At 25.0% G+C, this 22,002-nt stretch overlaps 1 protein-coding gene across 1 annotated transcript; it reads right to left on the bottom strand.

The window, feature by feature from the left end:
* Positions 1-1,376: 1,376 nt before the first annotated feature.
* On the bottom strand, positions 1,377-12,335 carry LOC132926360 (protein wntless). Its single transcript, XM_060990711.1, has 12 exons — positions 12,037-12,335; positions 11,778-11,950; positions 11,593-11,698; positions 9,950-10,074; positions 9,742-9,897; positions 9,284-9,461; positions 7,862-7,989; positions 7,734-7,739; positions 6,712-6,870; positions 6,404-6,631; positions 6,181-6,331; positions 1,377-2,111 (listed from the first exon to the last, which is right to left on the bottom strand). Exons 1-12 carry the CDS (start codon positions 12,143-12,145, stop codon positions 2,005-2,007), a joined length of 1,626 nt encoding a protein of 541 aa, XP_060846694.1. The 5' UTR covers positions 12,146-12,335; the 3' UTR covers positions 1,377-2,004.
* Between the last annotated feature and the right edge of the window lie 9,667 nt (positions 12,336-22,002).

The raw sequence follows: 22,002 nt of genomic DNA, 5'->3' as shown, positions 1-22,002 counted from the left end.
ATTCTTTTAACTAAAATAAATGAATGATATTTACAAAAGTTTCTAATAATTTGATAATTTATACTTAATTTTTCTAAACAATAATTGTATAAATAATGTATAATATTATATCTTGTATTAAAATAGTTTTAACTACACTAAATTTAAGTTTAACGTCATAGGTATTTATTTGTAATATTAAGCTGACTTCAAAATATTTGATTTCATTTTAAAAATAATAAAATTATATTTTGTATTTCTTTAAGTATAAAATTGATTATTAATTTTTATTTTCTTTATCATTTATCATAAACTATTGATTAGCTACTGAAAATTAATTTAGGCAAATAAATATATAATGCAGACAATAATTAAAAAAAATATTTTAAATATATTATATAAGGTTAATTGTTTAAACTAGCTTATAAATATTATCTATCTTAGTTTTGTGAATAATAGTATTGAAAAAATAATTAAATTATTTTTCTCTTTTAATGATAGATATTCAGTTAAAATAGAGCTATTCACAAATTATTAGTGTTGTTGTGAACTTTGTATTTATTGTATAAAATACATATGTATACATATAGGCACTCAGTCAGAAATTTATTCTAACAATAATAATCACAAAAATAGTATTTAAGCATATAAATAAATATATTATATACATTATACATTATACATTATATAGAATTTACTATAGTGCGTTTCACATTAAATGTGACTCAATTAGAGCATACCCACTGATGGTTTTTACTCAAATCAATGGTTCGTAAATTTATAATAATAAATAATAGTTCTAAATTGCTCGCCTCATTTACGCCCTATTATAGATAACTCTGACCAAAAACTGCCTCCTGGTGCGTTATGATCGAATTGTATTTGATGTGAAACACACTATGACCTAACATAAATGCTGTGGATAGCAGGCTCATATAAACATATTATGAAAATGCCCAGGTTACAAGTCATAACTATAGAAAGCCATCATAAAATCCTGGAGAGACCATTTACATAAAATTAGGAGGGGGACAGGTACTATAAATATAAATTAACAATTTAAATTAAATAAAATTCAATATTTTGCACTTCAAATATTTATTCAAGTTTAATTTAAATAAATGAATAAAAGTTATTTAATTTAATTATATTATTATTATATAAATGTTATTATTATTTAAACTTTGATGAAGTTAATCAGTTAAAAGTTTGTTAGTATTGGCACGCAACATTATTATCATTAAGATATACAGCAAGTATTTTTATTGTATAACGCAATGTTGGTAGGTTTTTTTTCTATTCTAAGTTCTTAATAAAATAATAATTGATAATTGATATGATGATATGTTAATAATTTATAAAAAATGTTTGAATTAAAATAAAATTATACACTTAAAATACATAAAATGTATTTATTTTGGTTTCAAGCAATACAGAATTCAGTGAAAGCATGGATCTAATTGAAAACTATTATAGAAATAATTCATATTTTTTTTTTATGGCAAAGTGTATAAGGTGACAAAATTAAAATACCATCATTAATAACACAATTAGCAGTGACAAATCTACAGTGCATAAACAACTTATTATTTTGTAGGTTTAAAAAAAATGTATATGCTTAATACATCCACAAATAAACTTAGTAATACTTAAATTAATTTAAAAAGTATATAAAATAAAACTAGTATTAATCTAAGTAGGTAATTTAAACACATATTCATACAATAATACAACGCATACTAAATTTTTAAATGTTGTTACTTATAAATATGCAGTACTAAATTAAAGTACTAAGTAAAGTTATAAAAGGGCATAAACTAACTAAAATAAAATTCAGTAAAAAAGTACAAAAAAAAATTTTCAAAATAATACTGTTGTAAATAAGATCTTAAGTGTAAATTAATGATAATTGTACTGTGTTTGTCTATCACAGACATAAAAATAATAAGTAAGGAAAATATTAAAAATGTCATGATAAACTTAAAATTAGGGCATAGGAAGATGTCATGGCATTCGGATGGATGTTCAGTCAAAAGCAGATTTCCTAGAGAATGAAGCTAGAGATGACATTTCTGTTGGCTCTGTAGGAAGACGGCTAAATTCAATTGTGTCACTTGAACTGTTGTTCACATCTAAAACAAAACATTTTAAAATGCACAAATATAAAAACAATCACAAATTAAAATTGATTTGTTGTTATTTACAATTAGACTGTCTATTACTATATAAACTATAATTAATTCTTGTCATTTTATGTCACTATTAATTCATATCATATACATTAATCTATAGGATTTCACTTATAATAATAGTATAAATAAGATTTATAAAAATGTATTCTAATATAATTTTTTAATATGTATATATCAGGGCTTGAAATCAATTTCAAAATCGACTTTAAATATCGATAAAAATCGTTAACATTTTTTAAAATAATCAAAATTAATATCAAAATTGTAAATGCTTGTTAATGATTTTCAAAATTTCTATTAAAATTGAAAAAAGTTAAAATCGATAATTTATATCAAAATCGAAATCATTACATAATCAAATCGATTTTAAATAAATTTAAAAAAAAAATCAAAAGTATATAAGCATACAGACATCAGGTCTATTTATACTTAATATTGTTCATATGCACACTCATTGTTAAATTGAGTAATAACATTGACTATACATATTGCATATCATGCGCAATATAGTGTGGATTATAGTAATAACTACTAATAATTAATAACTAATGTCTAATATTTTGTTTTCTGAGAATAGAATATTTACAATATAGTATACATATTATAGGATAATACTACAATAGCAATCGGGGTTCGACGAGCGTTTGTTGTTGACTTGTTGTTATTGCAAGTTTTATTTTTATAGGTACCTACACACATTTGACTTATTATTATTATAAAAATATTTTTTCCAATATTGTACATGATTTATTCCGTATTTAGATATTTTGTATTATGGAGATAAGATAACATCTTAGTCGTTGGCTTGCGTATGTCGTGTTTTAAACCAATAATAATATAATATGCAATTAAATAACCTAAAATAGTTTTATTTTGCTACGGATCGTCATCATTATATTTTTTCCGTTTGTCGTACTCGTACAGATTGCTGATGCGTGCCGTGTATACCGCTCACGCTAGTTAGTAGTTACCACATTTTAAACTTGTCGTCAATTGTCACATATAATTTAAAATGGGTAGACACCTAACAAATCCCGTAAAAAAAATATTTTTGACTTACAACATTGACAAAAATGAGTCGGTATGTAAGATTCAGGGTGTCGTAGACCTGTACTTAAGAACAGTATTAGTCATAATTTGGAAACGCACATACGAACAACTCATCCCGATGAAGCTATCATGTTGGATAAAGCTAAGGCAGATTTAAAGTTCGTAAATAGTGGTGTAAAGCGTCTAAATGATGAAGATAATTCGTGCTCATATAAGGTATGTATTTAGTATTAACTAATTTTTTTTTTAATTTTTAACTTTGTATCTACCTAAAAATCTTTTGAAACAGAAACATGGACCTTTAGATAAACATATTAAAATTGAAAAAAAAAATTAAATGTTAATTTAAATAAAAATTCATTGTTAGAGACGTGCACTGAAATGATAACTGTAAATGGTAGACCATTGACCATTTTCAATGATTCAGGGTTTTCAAAAATTCTGCGTCCTTTAACAGAAGCCATTAGTGGAGGTAAATAAATTATTTTAAATAAAACATTTAAATATTTTGGCTGTACACTGATGAGTGCATAAGATTTTTTATTTTCTTAGATTATATAATAATATATATGTATATATTCTGTGCAAGAATAATGACTGTTGTTGATATTACTAATGATATTGTTGATTCAAGTGATGAGAATACTCCAAACATTAACAATAATGATATGAATAATGATGACCTGATAGACGGTGATGATGAGTACCCTAATGGTGGCACACCAATATCAAATGAAGATATTGAAAACAAACTTTTTATCGATTCATTTAATACAGGTATATATTTGTTACAATAATCTGGTTTACAAAGCTTAAAAAAATAATATGAAAATTTATGTTGAACATTTTTCTAAATTTAAATAATAAGTACATAGGTATATTTTAAATTTGTATTCGAACTTAACAAAATAATCAGCTATTTATCAGTTAATATTTAAAGTATTTATTAAAGAAATATAAATGTTATTTATATTTACATTTTACACACCTAAACTTAATATGTAAGATAAATTGTTAAGATTATCTGAATTAAGATCAAATAAATTACATATATTAAATATATAAAATATTTTCATGAAAAAAAAACTAATATATTTTTAAAAGTAAAGGAGCTTTGTATTTTTAAATAAACAAAGCCTCTTTTATATTTAAGAGTCAGATGTTGGTAACTTAAATGTAAAAAAAATGAATAAATCTATTGATACCTTCGATTTTGAAAATTTAACTTTATACAAACTACAAAGTAAGTAGTTATCACATTATTGCACACACTTAAACACTCAATCGCAGTAAACCATAAAACAAATGTTGGTGAAGTGACTGGGCAACTTTTATAAATAAATGAAATTCACTTTAAAATTTACAGATGAAGCTAACATCGCTATTCAGTCTTTAGAAGACGATGTATTTTATGCCATATAATATGTCCTTCACCTATTACTTCATGTGTGCGGTGTGCTATGCATACTCTACAACTATGTATTCTGGAAGGGTTTAAAAATGTACCAACAAAAATTAAAAACATTTAGGGTATGAATTATGCAGTGGTTTTTTTTAACTTTATATTATTAGTATACTTTTTTATCTAAATGTAACTTTTAAAGTTTTATATTTTCTTACTTTTACTTGTCTTAAACTCATTAAAAGTATTATTTATCATACAGTTAATATTGATTGTTATTAAGTTTTGAATTTTTGAATATATTAGTAACCAATAAATATATTATTTGTATATAGATTGATGCATTAATGCCTGTTAAAATAGCTACTCTTGCTCTTCAAAAACAAGACATAAACCTAGGTGACTTCTATGGAATATGGCTTAAAGCATCCCATGGTCTCCAGTCTAACGGTACCATTTTAGCTAAACAGATTTTGAAATCTATGAAACAGCGTGAGAGGTGTTATTATTAAAGAATCCTGTTTTTGGCAGGTTTGTTTGATGAAATATAATAATTGTCATAATCATACACAATACCTTATATTTATATCCTACAGTTAAAAATTAATTTAAGGACTCGTAAATTGGTGCTGCTGTTTACCAAAACATTATTTATTCTTAACAAAAGCTTAAAAAAGTTTGTATGTTCTTATGTCTTATATATTTGTTTATATGTTTAAAAATTATATTATAAAAGAAAAACATTATATTATTGTGTGTACACACGAGTCCTAAAAACAGTGTACACATTACACAATGCTGTTTTATGCTGAATAATTGGTCTCTATTTAGTATTTGGTAATAATTGAAACTTTTTTTCTTTAGCAATTCCTCGATCCATGGTATCAATGTATGTTAAATGAAACTGACAAAAGTAGTCTTACTATTTTTTTTTCATTATTTGTGAATATTTTTAATAAAAGAATATACCTGTTTAAATTTCTACATTAAATTTCAGTTAAACAAGTATAAACAGTGCAATCTATCAATATTCAATCACTAAACCTTACAATTTAGAAAATAAAAAATAAAAAGTTATGTAGTATACAAAATTTTGTTATCTTTATATTTTATGTATTATACTTTAAAATTAAAATATTAAGTGAAAATAATTGAAAAAAAATAGTGATGTAGATAATAACAAACATTAGTGATAACTGATAATAATAAGCTTTTAGAAAAGGTAGTTTGTTAAAATTTGATTAGGTATCTACTATTGATATAATTAAGTTTTCATACATAAAATATAATTATGCCACCACTAAATTTATATATCAAAAATATGATACCTAATTCTTTTGTACTAAAAATATTTGTAATCATATTTAACATATTTTCCATACAACAAAATTGTATTCATTATAAACTATATTAACCACACTACGGAATAAATAACATATGTAACATATTTACATTTGTTATGTAATCTACATATTTATAGCAATAAATTAAAATTTAATTAATTCAGCATTTATATAACATATAATTTAGACTAATAATAATTATCAGTAGCTTTACCAATTTCTGATGGCCAGTGCTTGTGAGAAGGAGAGTAAAGAACAATGAGTGCAAATATATAAATATTCCACATTCCATAGACTCCAACCAAAAATGCTGATGCATAGTTTAGATTGTTAGTATCATTCCATTTCCAATGTCCTTCTGAAGCCTACAAGAACACACAAAAACATGATCTAATTATAAACATATTATAATTTGGAAAAAAAAATGGATATTTTACCTGGCCCAATATAAATCCAATTACAGTTAATGCAGCACATAATAGTGTGGCTATCATTAAAAATTTAAACCTATAAATACTGCCCTCATAATGTAACCTCCGAGCATTTGACATAGATGGTAATGCTGATCTTCGTGCACTTATATTACAGAAGACTTTCCATATCATATATGATAAAAATAAAAAGTACATTCCGCCAGATAGTGCTGCCAATATTATGAAACTTAACTGTATTGGTCTAAGTTAAAGAAAAATTTGTTTTCAGCAAATAAAAATTCCCAAACATAATATGCTTATAAAAAGGATACAGCTAGATTTGTGCCAGTATTGGTCGCCCATATGGAGTAAAATGGATTTCTTAATTGAGCTCCTCTTTCGCACATGTCAAAAACAAACAGTGAAATACAACCAACAGCAACTGCACTCAAATGTTTCCAATATGTGCGTAGATTTTTTTGTTGAGAATCCTATGAATTTCAAAAATATAGAAATTTGAATAATTTTCAATAGTTAATATTCTAACATTGTTAGTACATTACAATATTTATTGAACTTTTATTAAGTTAAAATAAAGGTTATAAGTAGACCGCGGATTTTTAGGCAATTGCATATTTTTTTTTTTTTAATATTTTTGGATTTTTGTCAGTTATCTCCACGAATCATCATAATTTGAAGTTAATAGTGAAATTTTTTTTCACATATTTCTGCATATTTAAAGGTTATTACATATTTTTGCATATTTTGGCAAAATTAAAAATTTATTGCATATTGAAGCGAAAATTTAAAAAAATGTATAAAATAATATTTTGTCAAGTAGAAAAATTAAAACTAAATTTCATAGTCACTAAATAATAATTTATATATATATTTAGTTATAAGATAAATAATCGATTACGACGTAAACTTCAAATATGCCCCAATTGTTGACGTCGAACGTTCATTCTCAGTCTTTAAAAATATGTTAATCGATAAACGACACAGCTTCACAGAAGAAAAACTTGAAGTGCATATGATTATTCATCTTAATAATAAATAAAATTTTAAAAATAAATTAAGTTCAGAAAATTCCCTAAATTTTTTTTTATTAAGTATTTAAGTAATTAATTATTATAAGTTTTATTGTAAATTTTAAATAAATCAAAAATTCTTGCATATTTTTTACATATTTTCATGATTTTTACTGCATATTATATGGCATATTTTGATACTTTTAAGTGCATAAAAATCCGCGCTCTAGTTATAAGATTGTTATGAATAAAAAGAGTTATAAATAGTGTTCTTAATAGTCATTCTATCAATACATACAAGTGTTAAAATAAATTAAATTTACCTGGATCTATAGAGTATGACAGTTTGTATGGAGAACATAGAAAAAAAAAAATTAATAAGTTTTCTATACATTATTTATGATAATACAAAATAATAATTAGTAGATTAAACCACAATTAAATCACTTACCATGAGATGTTCACCAGCAAAAATTAACCAAAATGAAAGTAATGCCGCATAAAATATACCTTGTCTTATATCTTGCAAAAGCAACATGAATGGCATATCATAGTATAATGTCAAAAATTCAACAGGAACTAGATAAAAAAAAAACAATTAAAAATATATTTTAACATGTATCTTGTTTTAATACTTATTACATTGTAAAAAATAGCCAACAGTTTTTATTTTTAAAAGGGTGTTATACCAATATGTGTTATTACTGTCATTTTAACACGTACTAAATTTAATATTCAGAAAAATCCAGGAAACTGTTATTTTTAATACTAGAACAAATTACTTACCACCAATTTAAAAATAACAGTATTATCTAGTTTACCACACAGGCCTTTTTTTTAAATTTTGAAGTGAACATAACATACTCTAAAAATCATGCGATATGTTGAATAATATATTTAATTTTTAATTTTATAAATCGGTTCACTCTATTCCAGCAGTTCTTAACCTATGGTCTGCAGCCCCCTGGGGGTCCTCAATACTCATGTTGGGGGTCTACAGCAGCTTTAAGAATATTAAAAATAAAATAATTTATACACAGTTTTATGAAAAATTAAGTTAAATAAAAATAATTATAAATGTGTATGTTTTGTTATGTCTACTTCTATAATTTGTAATATAAAATAATAATTATAATTTTGGTTATGATAACATCAGATGTTTTGTAAAAAATTGGTAGGGGCTCCACGATTTCTAAAATCTTTCATCGAGGATCCGTATTCTACAAAAAGTTAAGAACTGCTGCTCACCTCTAATATTAAAATTAATAGAGTAAAACAGATTCTTCTGAAAGTACAATTTGCAGTTATGAGTTAGTAAAACTGAGACCACATGTGGATATAATATCCTCACAACTAATATATTATATTACTATTATTTATTTTATTTTATAATAATTACGGACAAGTGCCCAATATAAACAGAGGCATAGTATGAGTATATAACAAAAAACCAAAAATTAAGTGAAATATATTAACAAATTGATCTAGAAGAGAAATGACGGATTTTCATAGGTGATTCTTGTCGTCCTAGTGAGAGGCTTTCTTAAGTAATTAGCTGAGCAGTATGGAATAAGAATTTTTGCAAGAGGATTTGTAGCATTTGCATATTTGTTTTGCTCAGTCACAAAAATATCAAAATACAAAACAAATGTTTCATGTTTTCACAGTTTTAAAATTTTATTTTGCATATAAATGCATATTTGGTGTTTTTTAATGGCTAAAAGTTCTCTGCCCTAGTAATAAGATACGCAATTAACATTAAAAAATGTATAAAAACTAAATTTTTAATCTAAATTATTGTATTCATTATAAACTCATGCATACCATTTAGGATTTTGTAAATTTATTTTAAAATATTTTAATTTTTACTTACGGTTCAGAAGAGTTAGTGCAAAACCAATAGTCATCAACATGCGTTCAAGCAACACTGGCTTACGGGCCAACATATGAACTCTGTTCCAAAACCATATCATTATAGCAACAATAAATGGGAAAAATATTGTTTTCATATAAAGCCATACGCTAGTAAAACCACCATTTTGATTTATAACCTATTAATAATATAATATTAAATAATATTATAACACCTTAATAAAAAAAGTTCAATAAGTATAATGATTAAATTTTTTTTAATCAGATGATAAATCAAAATTATAATAACTGTAAAATTTAAGCTATATTTTTAAGTATCAAATTAAAAACAAATAGTATAAATCTGACTTTATTTTTTATTATAATAATACCGCTAAAAATTGCCTAATATGTAATTATTACCTAAAGAAACATAATAGTTAAATTATTTATGAATCTAAAACATTTATTATTCCTTACCACAAGCCAAACATCTTTTAAATGTCCTAAACCAAAGTTAATTCCATTTTCTTCATCTACTGGTATTTTTATATTGATTAAATAATAATCATGATGTAAAGATCCGAGTTCAAAAAGCGGTACTAAACCACATTGATAATTATGACCATCTATTTTCTAAAACATAAAATCATTGAATATAACAAAAATTAAAAGTAAAAATATTTACCTCTTCTGAAATACAATCAAGATTACGCTTCTCAACAGAATTAGCAAATAATTTCCAATCCCCATCCTTGTCTCCTATATTACGATAACCAAGTTTGGTATCTAACGTTATCTCAAGATTACGATCTAGAAAAAAAATTAACACTAGTTACCCATAATTATTTTAAAAAGAAACAATTTGGTTTTATGATCTGTAAGTAAGAAATAAAGTATCTCTTTTTTTAAATAAATAGTTAAATAAATAATATTATTAATAAAAAATGTGTATGTATGTACTTATTAATATTTAATATTCAATAAACATTATTTAAACACACTACTTTTTTGATTAAAAATTTTATTTATTTTATTAAATTTTATTACTTTATAAAATACTTTTCATTGCAATAAAAAATTATATTTGGTGGCATATGGAGACAATTAATTAAATTATAATTTATAATCTATACATCATTATACTTAATAGGTTTGTTTTAATTATAAATGTTCATAAAAAAATGCAGGCTAAATATTTGAAACAATGAATATTATTTTAACTATTATATTTCAATCCATATTGATATTAAAAAGTAATCTCAAAATTAACAACAAACTATTACAGAAAAAAAATTAATACAGCATAATAATAAATTATTCTTACATTACATATTAATTTATTTTACCAAAAACATTCTAAAACAACCACTTAAGTATTTAAAGAAAATAATTCAAATCTGATCATCATATTATATTATATTATGGTCAAAAAAAAACTAATATTTTAAAATATTTGAGCAATATTTGAGCAATGAATTTTTATTTAAATTGAATAGAAATTAAATCATATAATTATTTTTAATAAAGAAAAGAAATATTACTCAGACTTTTTCTACCTTGACCTCTAAAATTGGATTCATTTATAGTGCGAGATTTCCTAATTTGCCAGTAATATTATACCAGAGACGGTTTTAAACTAGGAAACTTAATCTATTCTTAAAAGGACGCTACACCCATGTGTGCATGTGTTCTCTGTCTTACAAATGTAAAACAAAGCAAAAACTTTTTTGCATAGGAGAAAACCGAGAAGACCACAGTCATAAGTAAAAGACGGAATTTTCACCACATAAAAAGAACTTTGTGTGTAAAATATTGTTTAATTTTTTTTTTTTGGAATTACAAGATAATTATTTCTTATAAGTGATATTAAAAAAATCAAAATTTCACAAATAATATTCTCAACTATATTGTACGTACTACGTATATCAATTTGGAGTCTTAACTATCACTACAGCCCGGGTAATTCTATTACGCACAAAACAGTTATTGCTAAGTTTTACATTTTTAAGATGCAACACATGCCGGGTGTAGTGTCCACTTAATAATGTTATAATTGTTTTAATAAAACTGTATACCTATTTTTTTCATAATAAAAATGACTCAAATATTGGTAATCTATACCATATAGAATTTCTATTCAATAATTGCAATTTTTAGGACAAAATGCTTTTGTTGAATAGTGCTTTATTATAATTATTGTCATTAAAATATCGCAATGTACAATTTTTTACAGTAAAATGTGAACATGACTTTATGATCACTTAATATTAATTAATATACTAGCTTAATTTGATAAAATGCATAATTCATAACTCGTTATATTCATACCCATAATAGTGCCAATATGATACTCAATGTCAAAGTTGAGGACACCTATGAGATTCTGTTGCCATCGAGAATAATCCAATGTCTGACCATCACGTGGAGTGGGTATCTAGAAATTAGTAAAACAATAATTAATATATACAAAGTGAAACGGCATTATGCCATCTTCTAGGTGCGTAATTATTTACTTGAAAAGTGAATACAATATCATTGGCCATAGTGTTGGCGACAGGGTTGTCCTTATAGATGTCTGAGTGATATGAGAAGCATTTTCCTTCGCCTCTAATGTACGACCATGGATTGCTGTCATTGTACAAACACTTTGACGCCAATACCATATCAGTAGCGGACGGCGTTGGAGCTGTAAACGAAACAAAACATGAACATCGAATAAAGATAAAGTAATATTTTTAGCCTTCAGGCTTTATCGTATGAACAATGACTTACCAACAAGTCCACCGATCAGGAAACACGCGAGCTGGCAAAAGAGCAACGACAATACGAGCACAAACAACTTCTTTCCGCTCAAATTCTCAAGTATGACGCCGCCTGCCATTTTGTTATTTATCGATATGAATTATGAATAACAATCTCGGTCCAACTCTTTCCGCCGTTACTCTTACGATATTTCCTATAGATCTGCTGTACAAGGTACAACAGCTAATGGCGATTATTGGCGGCGGTGCGTCCGAATATTCGGCGGCGGTGATAACAACGTTTTTTCGTACTAAACAAACGCGAGCTGTTGATAAGACGACAATGAACAGACGCGAGACTGACGCGGTGAACGTTATCTGGACCGGCAAACAATTCCCTACTACTCACCGACTATGTACCAACCTTCTCATGCCACTTAAGAATCGCTTAAAGAAATTATTATCTATGCTTTAATCACTATTATATAAATCATACTACGGTTTGAAGTATACTGTATACTGTGTACAGTATGTCTGTATAGTATAGTCAATCACCACCAAAACACGATATAATATTAAAAAAACAATATAATTTAATTTAACTTATATGACATATTGACATAATACATTTTGTAAGCACTTATAACTTACATTCCGGGCCATTTGCTATACACGTCTTATATATATGTATATACATAAATCATAATAATAATATAATATAATATATATATATATATAGGTACTCTGTATACGTAATCTATTCATAAAGACTAAGGTAGTAAAAATATCTTTAATATTCATTTACAATCTTGAATTTATTATATTATAATTTTTTAACTAATGTTACCCGGTTACGGAGTTTGTATTTCTCTTTTTATAAAATACATATAAGTACATAAGCACGTAATAAAATCACTAACAAGTAAATAGAGGTACCACCACCTGCCTTACCTATATAATATTATATACCCATTTATAATATTAATATACATATCTACTATCGTATTATACATTTATATGTATTATTATATACCTACCTACATGCATTATGCATATTATAATAGCTAGGTAAATAAAATATAATATTAAGCATACATTAGTATATTACCATATTTTAGTATTTATATACCCATGTAAATATGTAAAATAATATATTCATATTACTATATTAGGTGCATGCCTAGGTACCTATATGATATATAAATATTAATAAATATACCTACTATTTATGTCTTATAAAAATAAAACTATATCTAAACAATCCATCACTCAGGAATGTGTTATGGTTATAAATTATAATAAATATATTTAAATTCATAAGGATAGTGTAAAAACACTTCTATAAAATATGTATTTAAAAATAAACCACATATTCGTAAACCGAAGGAGACGATTCTTGATAGTTGATCAAAAATCAAAATATCGTGAAAATTGCTTGCATCGTGACTACAGACCGAATATAAATGTATTTTAATAAGTTTTAATTTTAAGGTTGCAGGTTGATGGGAATTAAAAATGTTGATGACTTACCTATTTAACAGCCAACAGGGAATATTTTAAAAATAACGATTTTATATTTGAATAACTGTATATTTATTATTTGATTATATATTTTGTAAAAAAATAATTTTTCTTTTTATGCTTTAATTTTTTTCTATAAAAAGGTACTTTAAAAAATAAAATTGACTAAAACAATAGATATTAATTATGTTATTTTTTGCTTAACCAAAAAACGATAGATACTAATATATTACTACGATATTATAATTTAATTTATATAAAAGAGTACATATAATATTTCAAAAATAAAACCGCGTTAAACATAGGTAGGTATTAATTATTTAAAAATATTGTTAAATAGGTATATTTATGTCATTCGTAAAAAAAGCAGTATTTTTCTTAACTACCGGTAAAAACGAGAATTTTTACTCATAATCGATTTTGTTATTATTATTTTTTAGATTCTGAACGAAGTGAGGAATGTATTGATTTTACAACGACGTATGTTTTTTTTGTGTCTGTCATCACGTTTGGAGTAGAAATAATGCTTTGATTTTTGACTTCAGCCGCCTTTGAAAAGGAAAATTCATCTAGTTGGTACTTAGGGGGGGGGTCAAAAGTAAAAAATTTCCAATAGTTTTCAAAAGCGTCAGGAAAAACCATGAAAAAGTAACGGAAAAAACGGGAATTTTTACGCATAACCACTTCGACAAAATCGATTTTTTGGTTTTGCTGTAACTCAAAAACGAATCATTGTAAATACTTGAAATTTTCACCAAATATTTATATTAGCGTTATCTATCTACGATTAAATTTTCAAAATATTTTGACTTTTTTAAGCTACTTATAGACAATTGAAATTTTCGATTTTTCTAAGTTTTTTTTGAAATGCCTATATATAAAAAAATTAGTTATCCAAAAAATCTTTAAAATTTAATACAAGGTTTATTATAAGTTGTACTTATCGTAGTAAAAAAAATCAAAAATCGTTAGTCACAGTTTTTGTTTATAAGCATTTTAAGTTCAAATATTTACAAAATATGTTAAAATCGCGAAAATTTCAAAATCGCAAGGAATTTTGAAGTTGAAAATTCATAAAATATTTGTGGTTTATATCTAAGGTTAAAAAACCCAATACAAGGTTCTTCATAAGTTTTCCTTCAAGTAACTATAAAAAAAAATTCTAGCGTCCATATGGAAATAATTTTATGAGCATATTAAATTTAATTTTTTATGAAATCGCGTAAAATTACAATATATTACGATTTAAATATAGGTAATAATATAATATATCCTACTAATTATTCTAGACTGACAAATCATCTCCGTTCAGAATCGTTTTTCGTATACAATGACAACTGTCATTGCATTCAAATTTAACACATCCATTATAGTGACCTACTCTCCATCTCTACGCTCTACCTACTATACAGCACTAACAGCAGAGCGATACCCACTTGCCCACATTTTTTAATTTGACGCCCACTGGCATTTTAATACGTTTTTACGGCATAGAATAATATATAATATAAATACAACATAAGAATATAATAACAGTTTGTTTACTATAATTAAACATCGATTAAAATATTTATGCTCCGCCAAAAAAGATTGAAACATTTCACAATCCATACACACTGAAATTTTCAAAATATTCAGACTATCTATAAAATATTTAAAAACATTTAAAATGTTAAAAGTGTTAATAAAAAAAGTTAAGCTCTACATGCCAAAAAACTTGAAAAATAAATATAAGATTCCACCTAGGCACCTAACTTTAAGTGTTTTTTACGAGGTTCCTTATTAGTTTTTATATAGCAACATATTACCTACAAATATCAAAAAATACTTTGCAAAAATTGTTTAATAGACTTTTAAATTTAAATTTAAATTATAATTACAAATTTAGTTATATTATTATAAAATTGTAAATAGATACAAAAATATTATTCGTATGAACTTGGAACTGTTTATCACCATGTACATTATTGTTTACCATACACCATGCAATTTTCAACCATATTTACGTATACACACATTGGTTTGTTGTAAAAACTTAAATTTATTTTAATTTTGTTACTTATTTATTTATTTTTTTTATTATGGTAAACAAAAAAAAATAAACAACCAGTAATAAAAGGTTAATTGGCAATATACTTGTATATCGTGAATTCCTAGTTATTTGATATATTTTTTTAAAGCTATATATATTTTAAGGATATATATTTGATAATTTAAATATTTATATTGTATTATTCATTACTTATTAAATTGTAAGTGTATTTATACGTAGTTATTATTATCTAGCCTAGATAATCTAGATTCTAGGTAGTGCGTTCCTGCGTTATGTTAATAAATGTGTTACTTACTCAGTGGCCAGTGCGATAGCAGGACCATATTGTGTTTTTATTAACTTTAATCACTTACAAAAAACAAAACAAATCGTTGTAGCAATTTGACCAGTAATTTTATTCGCAAGTATCAATAGCCTTAGATATAATTTATACTGATTAGTTTTTTATAATCGATATTGCTGTGTGCTGTGTCAGTTAGTAAATTAGTTATCGACATACGTATCTACAGTTACCACTCACGATCGACACTCCATTTAGTAAGTTTAGTTTAGTCCATAAATCGTAAATGTGTCGAAAAAAATGTTCAATAAATTTCGAGAATGGATTTCCTCAGCAAATAAAGAAACCTATAAACCTTTATGGGAAATCTATGAGAAAGTCTCAGGTTTATTACATATAAACAGGTATTTATTTTTGTATAATTTTAAATTTTATTGTTTTGTAGTTATTGGCTTTATTGTTTTAACTATGTATTTTAATTGCCCGTACCTATTTATATATTTATTTTGTGAATTAAAAATTTAACTTTTTTATTTATTGCAGGAATCTATTAAAGTGTTAAATATTATATTGTAAACAAATAACAATAATCTTAGGTACGCTCCTATGGAACGCGTCAGACTAGATATAAACGAAATACGAATTTCTCCAATACCACGACTATCTGCTACTCCGATACATAAATTAAGATGGACATCAATGACACTGCTTCGACTTTCGCTCCAATTATCAATTACAACGATATTCAATGATATAGCTAAATAGCTTCGATATATTTTGTACTATAACCACATGGGTCTATCTGAAAAATATGCATATATAATAGTTATAATACCACGGTCTTGGAATATTAATCACGAATTTTAATTAACCTTGATTAATCACGTTCACGGCTATAAATAATTGCCTACATCACAAACTAAGATATATATGTATAGTAGTTCGTGGTCTATTTATTATTTGTTAAATTGTGATAATTATTATAATTTATATTATTACACAGATATGTATATATTATTTATTGTACTATTATTTGTTAATGCATATTATGCAAAACAATAATAATATATTAATATATAAGATCTTTGTATTTTGTATTTACAGAATATATACCTGTGCTTGTAGTAAACTAGTAAATAGGTATATGTATAAAATTATAACTTTGTAAGCTATAATAATCGTATTATAATTTATTCTACATTAGTATATTACACGTGTTGAAGTATTGTTAATTGTGACTGTTAATACTTAGGTAATTACGATAACATGATAATTTTAGAAAATATTTTGTTAAACAATTTACAATTATTATTAGGTAGTGACTAGTGAGGTACCTAGTCAATAATTGGTAAATGTTTTTAACTTATGAATTATGACCAGGTTAAGGTTCAAAATTTAACGACTTGCATTAAATTGTGTATCTAACAGAAACAGTGAGGAATTAGAAATCCACTAAAATCCAAATGCCGTGATTTGTAATGTGAAAATAATTTGTATTTTTTTCACTTGATTTTCCATAATATCAAGGGCGTAACCAGGGGGGGTCAGTGTTTAGACACCCCCGAAATTTTTGCTTGAAATAAAATCGAATAGGTTTAAATGCCTATTATATTTTAAACTTGTATAATATAACTTATTTAAATTCTTAACCACCCCCCCCCCTAAAAAAAAAAAAATTTCTGGCTACGGCCTTCCCTAATATGTTATTTTATGATTTATGTCACCAATCTCAACTTCAAAGTAGACGTCTTTAATATTTTACTAAAAATATTTTTAGAATATATAGACAGAATAATTTTTGTATTTAAGAGACTTATAGCAAATTATTAGCAATAAATCTATAATATCTCAGCTCTAGACATATCTAATGATTATTAGTTTCATGTAAGATTGCTGTAGTAAATCTTTGACTCAATGATAAAATTAATACACCTATACACCTGTATCTTGAAACATAAATTACACAACAACTAATAATATAAACTTTTTTAATTGATATAAATGTAATAAGTTCAACAATAAGTTTTATACATTTACTTAAATATACGCGGATGATATCATCTACTAAATCCCCGCAAACTTCATACAATTCTGGTCGAGGGTCTATACTATAAACTCTATAGTATAAATATTGTATAGACTCTATACAACTGGAACCTAACCAACCCCGGCTATAATTTAGAAGGAAGTATATACCTGATACATACTGAGGAGCACACATAGATCCTAGACACACAGGTACTGTAAGGTCCAACGGTAGTGTATTTTTGCTTCAAGCACCTAAAATATAAAATGTATAAGTACATTAAACCAACATTATTAAACACTTTAACTTCTAATAGATTCACCTTCTCCTATTCTAGGGAACATTATGTGGATTGGTTATGTTGTTGATAACTGAGTTTTACAAATTGGAAAACTATTTGTACAACAAGCTTTACAAGCATCACAACACCATCCATGTCCACATGGTAGAAAAATGTTTATACCTTCAACATCTTCATTGTTCCCAAGACATACTTGGCATCTGTTGGAAATCTCGCCTTGAGTAAAAGTAAGCGAACAATTTTAAAATTAATATATAAGTATAATAGTATAATATTATAATTATATCATAATAATAATATTATGTATTTGTTATATTTCATAATACAAAATAATAATATACCTATTACCTTACCTATATATTAATGCTGCAACTAGCACTAAATGTTAGCGGGGGAGGGGGGTTACAGCTCCACCTCAATAGTATACCAAATCCCGACTTTTGTATTATATATGCATTATTATGGTATTTTAGCATTTATTATTTTACTTATACAGTTATACACTTATACGTTTATTATATTATATATATATATATATTTAGTGTCCTTATTGACCTGTTGGCTGTTGCAGTGTAACGATATTGAAACTGTTGACCTACACCCTTGTTCATATCAAGAGCATCGAAGTTGCCTAAATGGCTAAATATAATTTTATTTTATTTTTATTAATAGCTTTAATTTATTTATTGTATTGTAGGTATATGATATTCTTCTAGTATACTTTGTACTTACCGTCGATTTGTGATACACGGCATTTAACATAAGTATACCCTCGTGAATCGGCATACACCATTGTGTCCTTTGAGGCCTCAGAATTCTTATAAACGAAGCCCCATAAAAAGCGGTATTTTCATTACCACCAATTGGCGACCTCGACCTCGATCTTTCATCTTAGTTAAATTTATAATACTATTTAATTAATATATACTAAGTTTTTGAGAAAAGTGTTGTTGAATCCAGTAATTATATTCACATATTTATAATTTACTAACATCTATGAAAATTCGTAGTACCTATTTTGTGCAAGGATTGAAATTGGTTCAATATTTTGATCACCTTAAAGTATATTCCTTAAAACTGTTCTCTTTTTATGGCTGTTATGTTATTTAGTATAGTCAGAATGTGGATATAATATACTTAATTGATGACGGAGAAAAAGTTCCAGACGTCATTACCAACACATAGAAAATCAACAAATATATTAGGTTAGCTGCTGGTATGCGAAAAACTTGGAGTAGAATATTATAAATTCTCTAGCACGAAAGTAAAAGATGCCAAACCATAGTAGTGATGATTAGGAATATTGTACTATGCAAATTATAGAGACAAACATAAGTAATATACCATATGATATTAAACCTAATATATTATAAAGTTGTTTTAAATTATACATATTATGATTTCAAATTATTCTGCAATAAATTAAAAATAACTTTTATTAGTTATTTCTGGATTTTTACTTATAATATATATATTAATATAAAATACAAAAATAAAAATATCATTTAAAATCATTTCATAATATTTAGTGTTTTTTCATTTTTAAAATATTAAAAAAATGTTTTATAAATCATTAAAAAAATAACTTTTTTTTTTTATTAAGAAGATATTTTTTAAATTTTTAAATAATATTTGAAATGTTTTTAAAATATTTTATTAATATTTTTAAAAGATTGATTTAACATTTTATTTTAAATGGAAAACTGGCTCTTTAGCATTTAAAAATATTTTCTACGACTTGGGGGAGTTGTTTCCAAAAGTTAATACTTTAATTAATAATGTGAAACAATATTCTTAAAAGCGCAGTCGAATCTTTATTTTTAAAGATAAAATTAATGATATCCCTTTACCACCTGTTGCAATTCTTACTGGGTGGGGAACACGAATTCTTGCATCGTTGTAATATTATGCTGATCATCGTAGCAAACAAAAAATTTAACGAGAGACTGTCAAAAGATGATGCACAGTATTAAAAAAGTTTTAGATAAAATTTAAGATAGTACTGTTGTCAATGAATTAAAATTTGTATCCACTCATTTGAATTTTTAGTGATAGCAAAAATGAAACTAACATAAAATGTTAAAATATGACGTTAGGTACATGCAAGCATTTCAATAATAATTATTGATGAAATAAACGAAGAAATTCAAGCTATTCCTGAATCGAAGGGGTTAACACTTCAAACATAATTACACTATCTTTCCAATAAAAATAAAGGTCTGGTAATTCTACAACAAATTAATGCAGTACTATCAGGCGGAAACGTTAAACTTGATATTTATCTGCAAGACCCAACATTAGGTACTTAGTTGTTTTAAATATGCCCCAACTACTTTGGTTGACAGTATCGTTCTCAGTATTTAAAAATATATTGACAGATAAAGGCCACAGCTTCACTGAAGAAAAATTAGTAATGCATATGGTTATTCAATTTAATAATAAATAAAATGTAAAAAAAATCAAATAATTTATAGTATCTTTTCTACGATATTTAAATGTAATTGTAACAATATTTTAAAAATGTGTGATGTAAATAATTAAAATTTTCTAGTATATTTGTTATAATTAATAAAATACATTTCTATATATTACAAATATAGAATATACTTATAGTATTTTTTATTTCTATTTTACATATTATATTAAAATAACATGAATAAAAAAAAGTTAGGTCTTAACATACAAAACAATAAAAAAAAAGGCTGAAAAGTCAATTAATGTTCTTAATCGTACTCAAAAGGTAGATTCATTTTTTAAACCGAAAAAAGTGTGTGACTTAACTCATCATTACTGTATGTAGATAATATCATTAATGAATTTTTTTAAATGAAATCTAGAAAAAACCTTTGTAAACAAAAACTATGAATTGTTAGCATTAAAATCACTTATATTAGTATATCATTATCCAATACCTATTATTTATTATATTTTTTAAATATTATGTTTTTTTGTATGCATTTTTACTTAATACAAATAAGTAACAGAAATTATATTTGAATTAGAACGATTTTTATTTAAACTTTAACTTAAATATGAAATATATTTACTGAATTTTGTTATATAGAAGTTATTTTTTGGGGGATAGGTGAAGGCAGCAGATATATTCCATTTGGGATAAAGGCGGAAAATTGTTAACCATACATGCATAAATAGTTGAAATAATATTTCCCAATTCAATGGTAATTTCGGATAGAAACTGGAATCTAGTTTGTACTTTAAAAGGTCAAAACTAAAAATTTCTAGTATTTTTTAATACAACAAAGAAAAACAAAAAAAATAAATTATTCCTACGCAAATCCAGATTTTGATAAAATTTATTTTATTTATTTGGTGCAACTCGAAAATTAATAATCGTAAAGGTACATGAAATTTTCACTAAGTGTTTGTATAATCATTTTACATACATAGTACTATTTTGAAAATTTTTGGCATGGCAATTGAAATTTTATTTTTTTTATAAATGACGATAAGCAATTTATGAATGAAGCCAGAAAATCTATAAAGTATATTTGCATAATTTGTTTTTATAAACATTTTAAATTAAATATTTTAATATATGAGTAACGAAATTCATTATTTAGTTATAATTCAAAATTAATATTATTCGTAAAGACTTATTATTTTTACATTTATTATTATATTTATACACGAGATAATATTTTCGCAAAAATTAATTCAACTTACGTTGTATTCTTAATATAGTAAAATAAATTACTTTACCTAATAAGCTATTTACTATATTATATGTTTTTTACATATAATTAGTGATATGACAGACCGTCTTCACTCATAATTGTTTTACGCGTACAATGAAGT

The sequence above is a fragment of the Rhopalosiphum padi genome, chromosome 3, assembly GCF_020882245.1.
Source record: "Rhopalosiphum padi isolate XX-2018 chromosome 3, ASM2088224v1, whole genome shotgun sequence".
Taxonomy (NCBI): Eukaryota; Metazoa; Arthropoda; class Insecta; order Hemiptera; family Aphididae; genus Rhopalosiphum; species Rhopalosiphum padi.
This window is presented reverse-complemented; position numbering and strand designations above follow the sequence as displayed.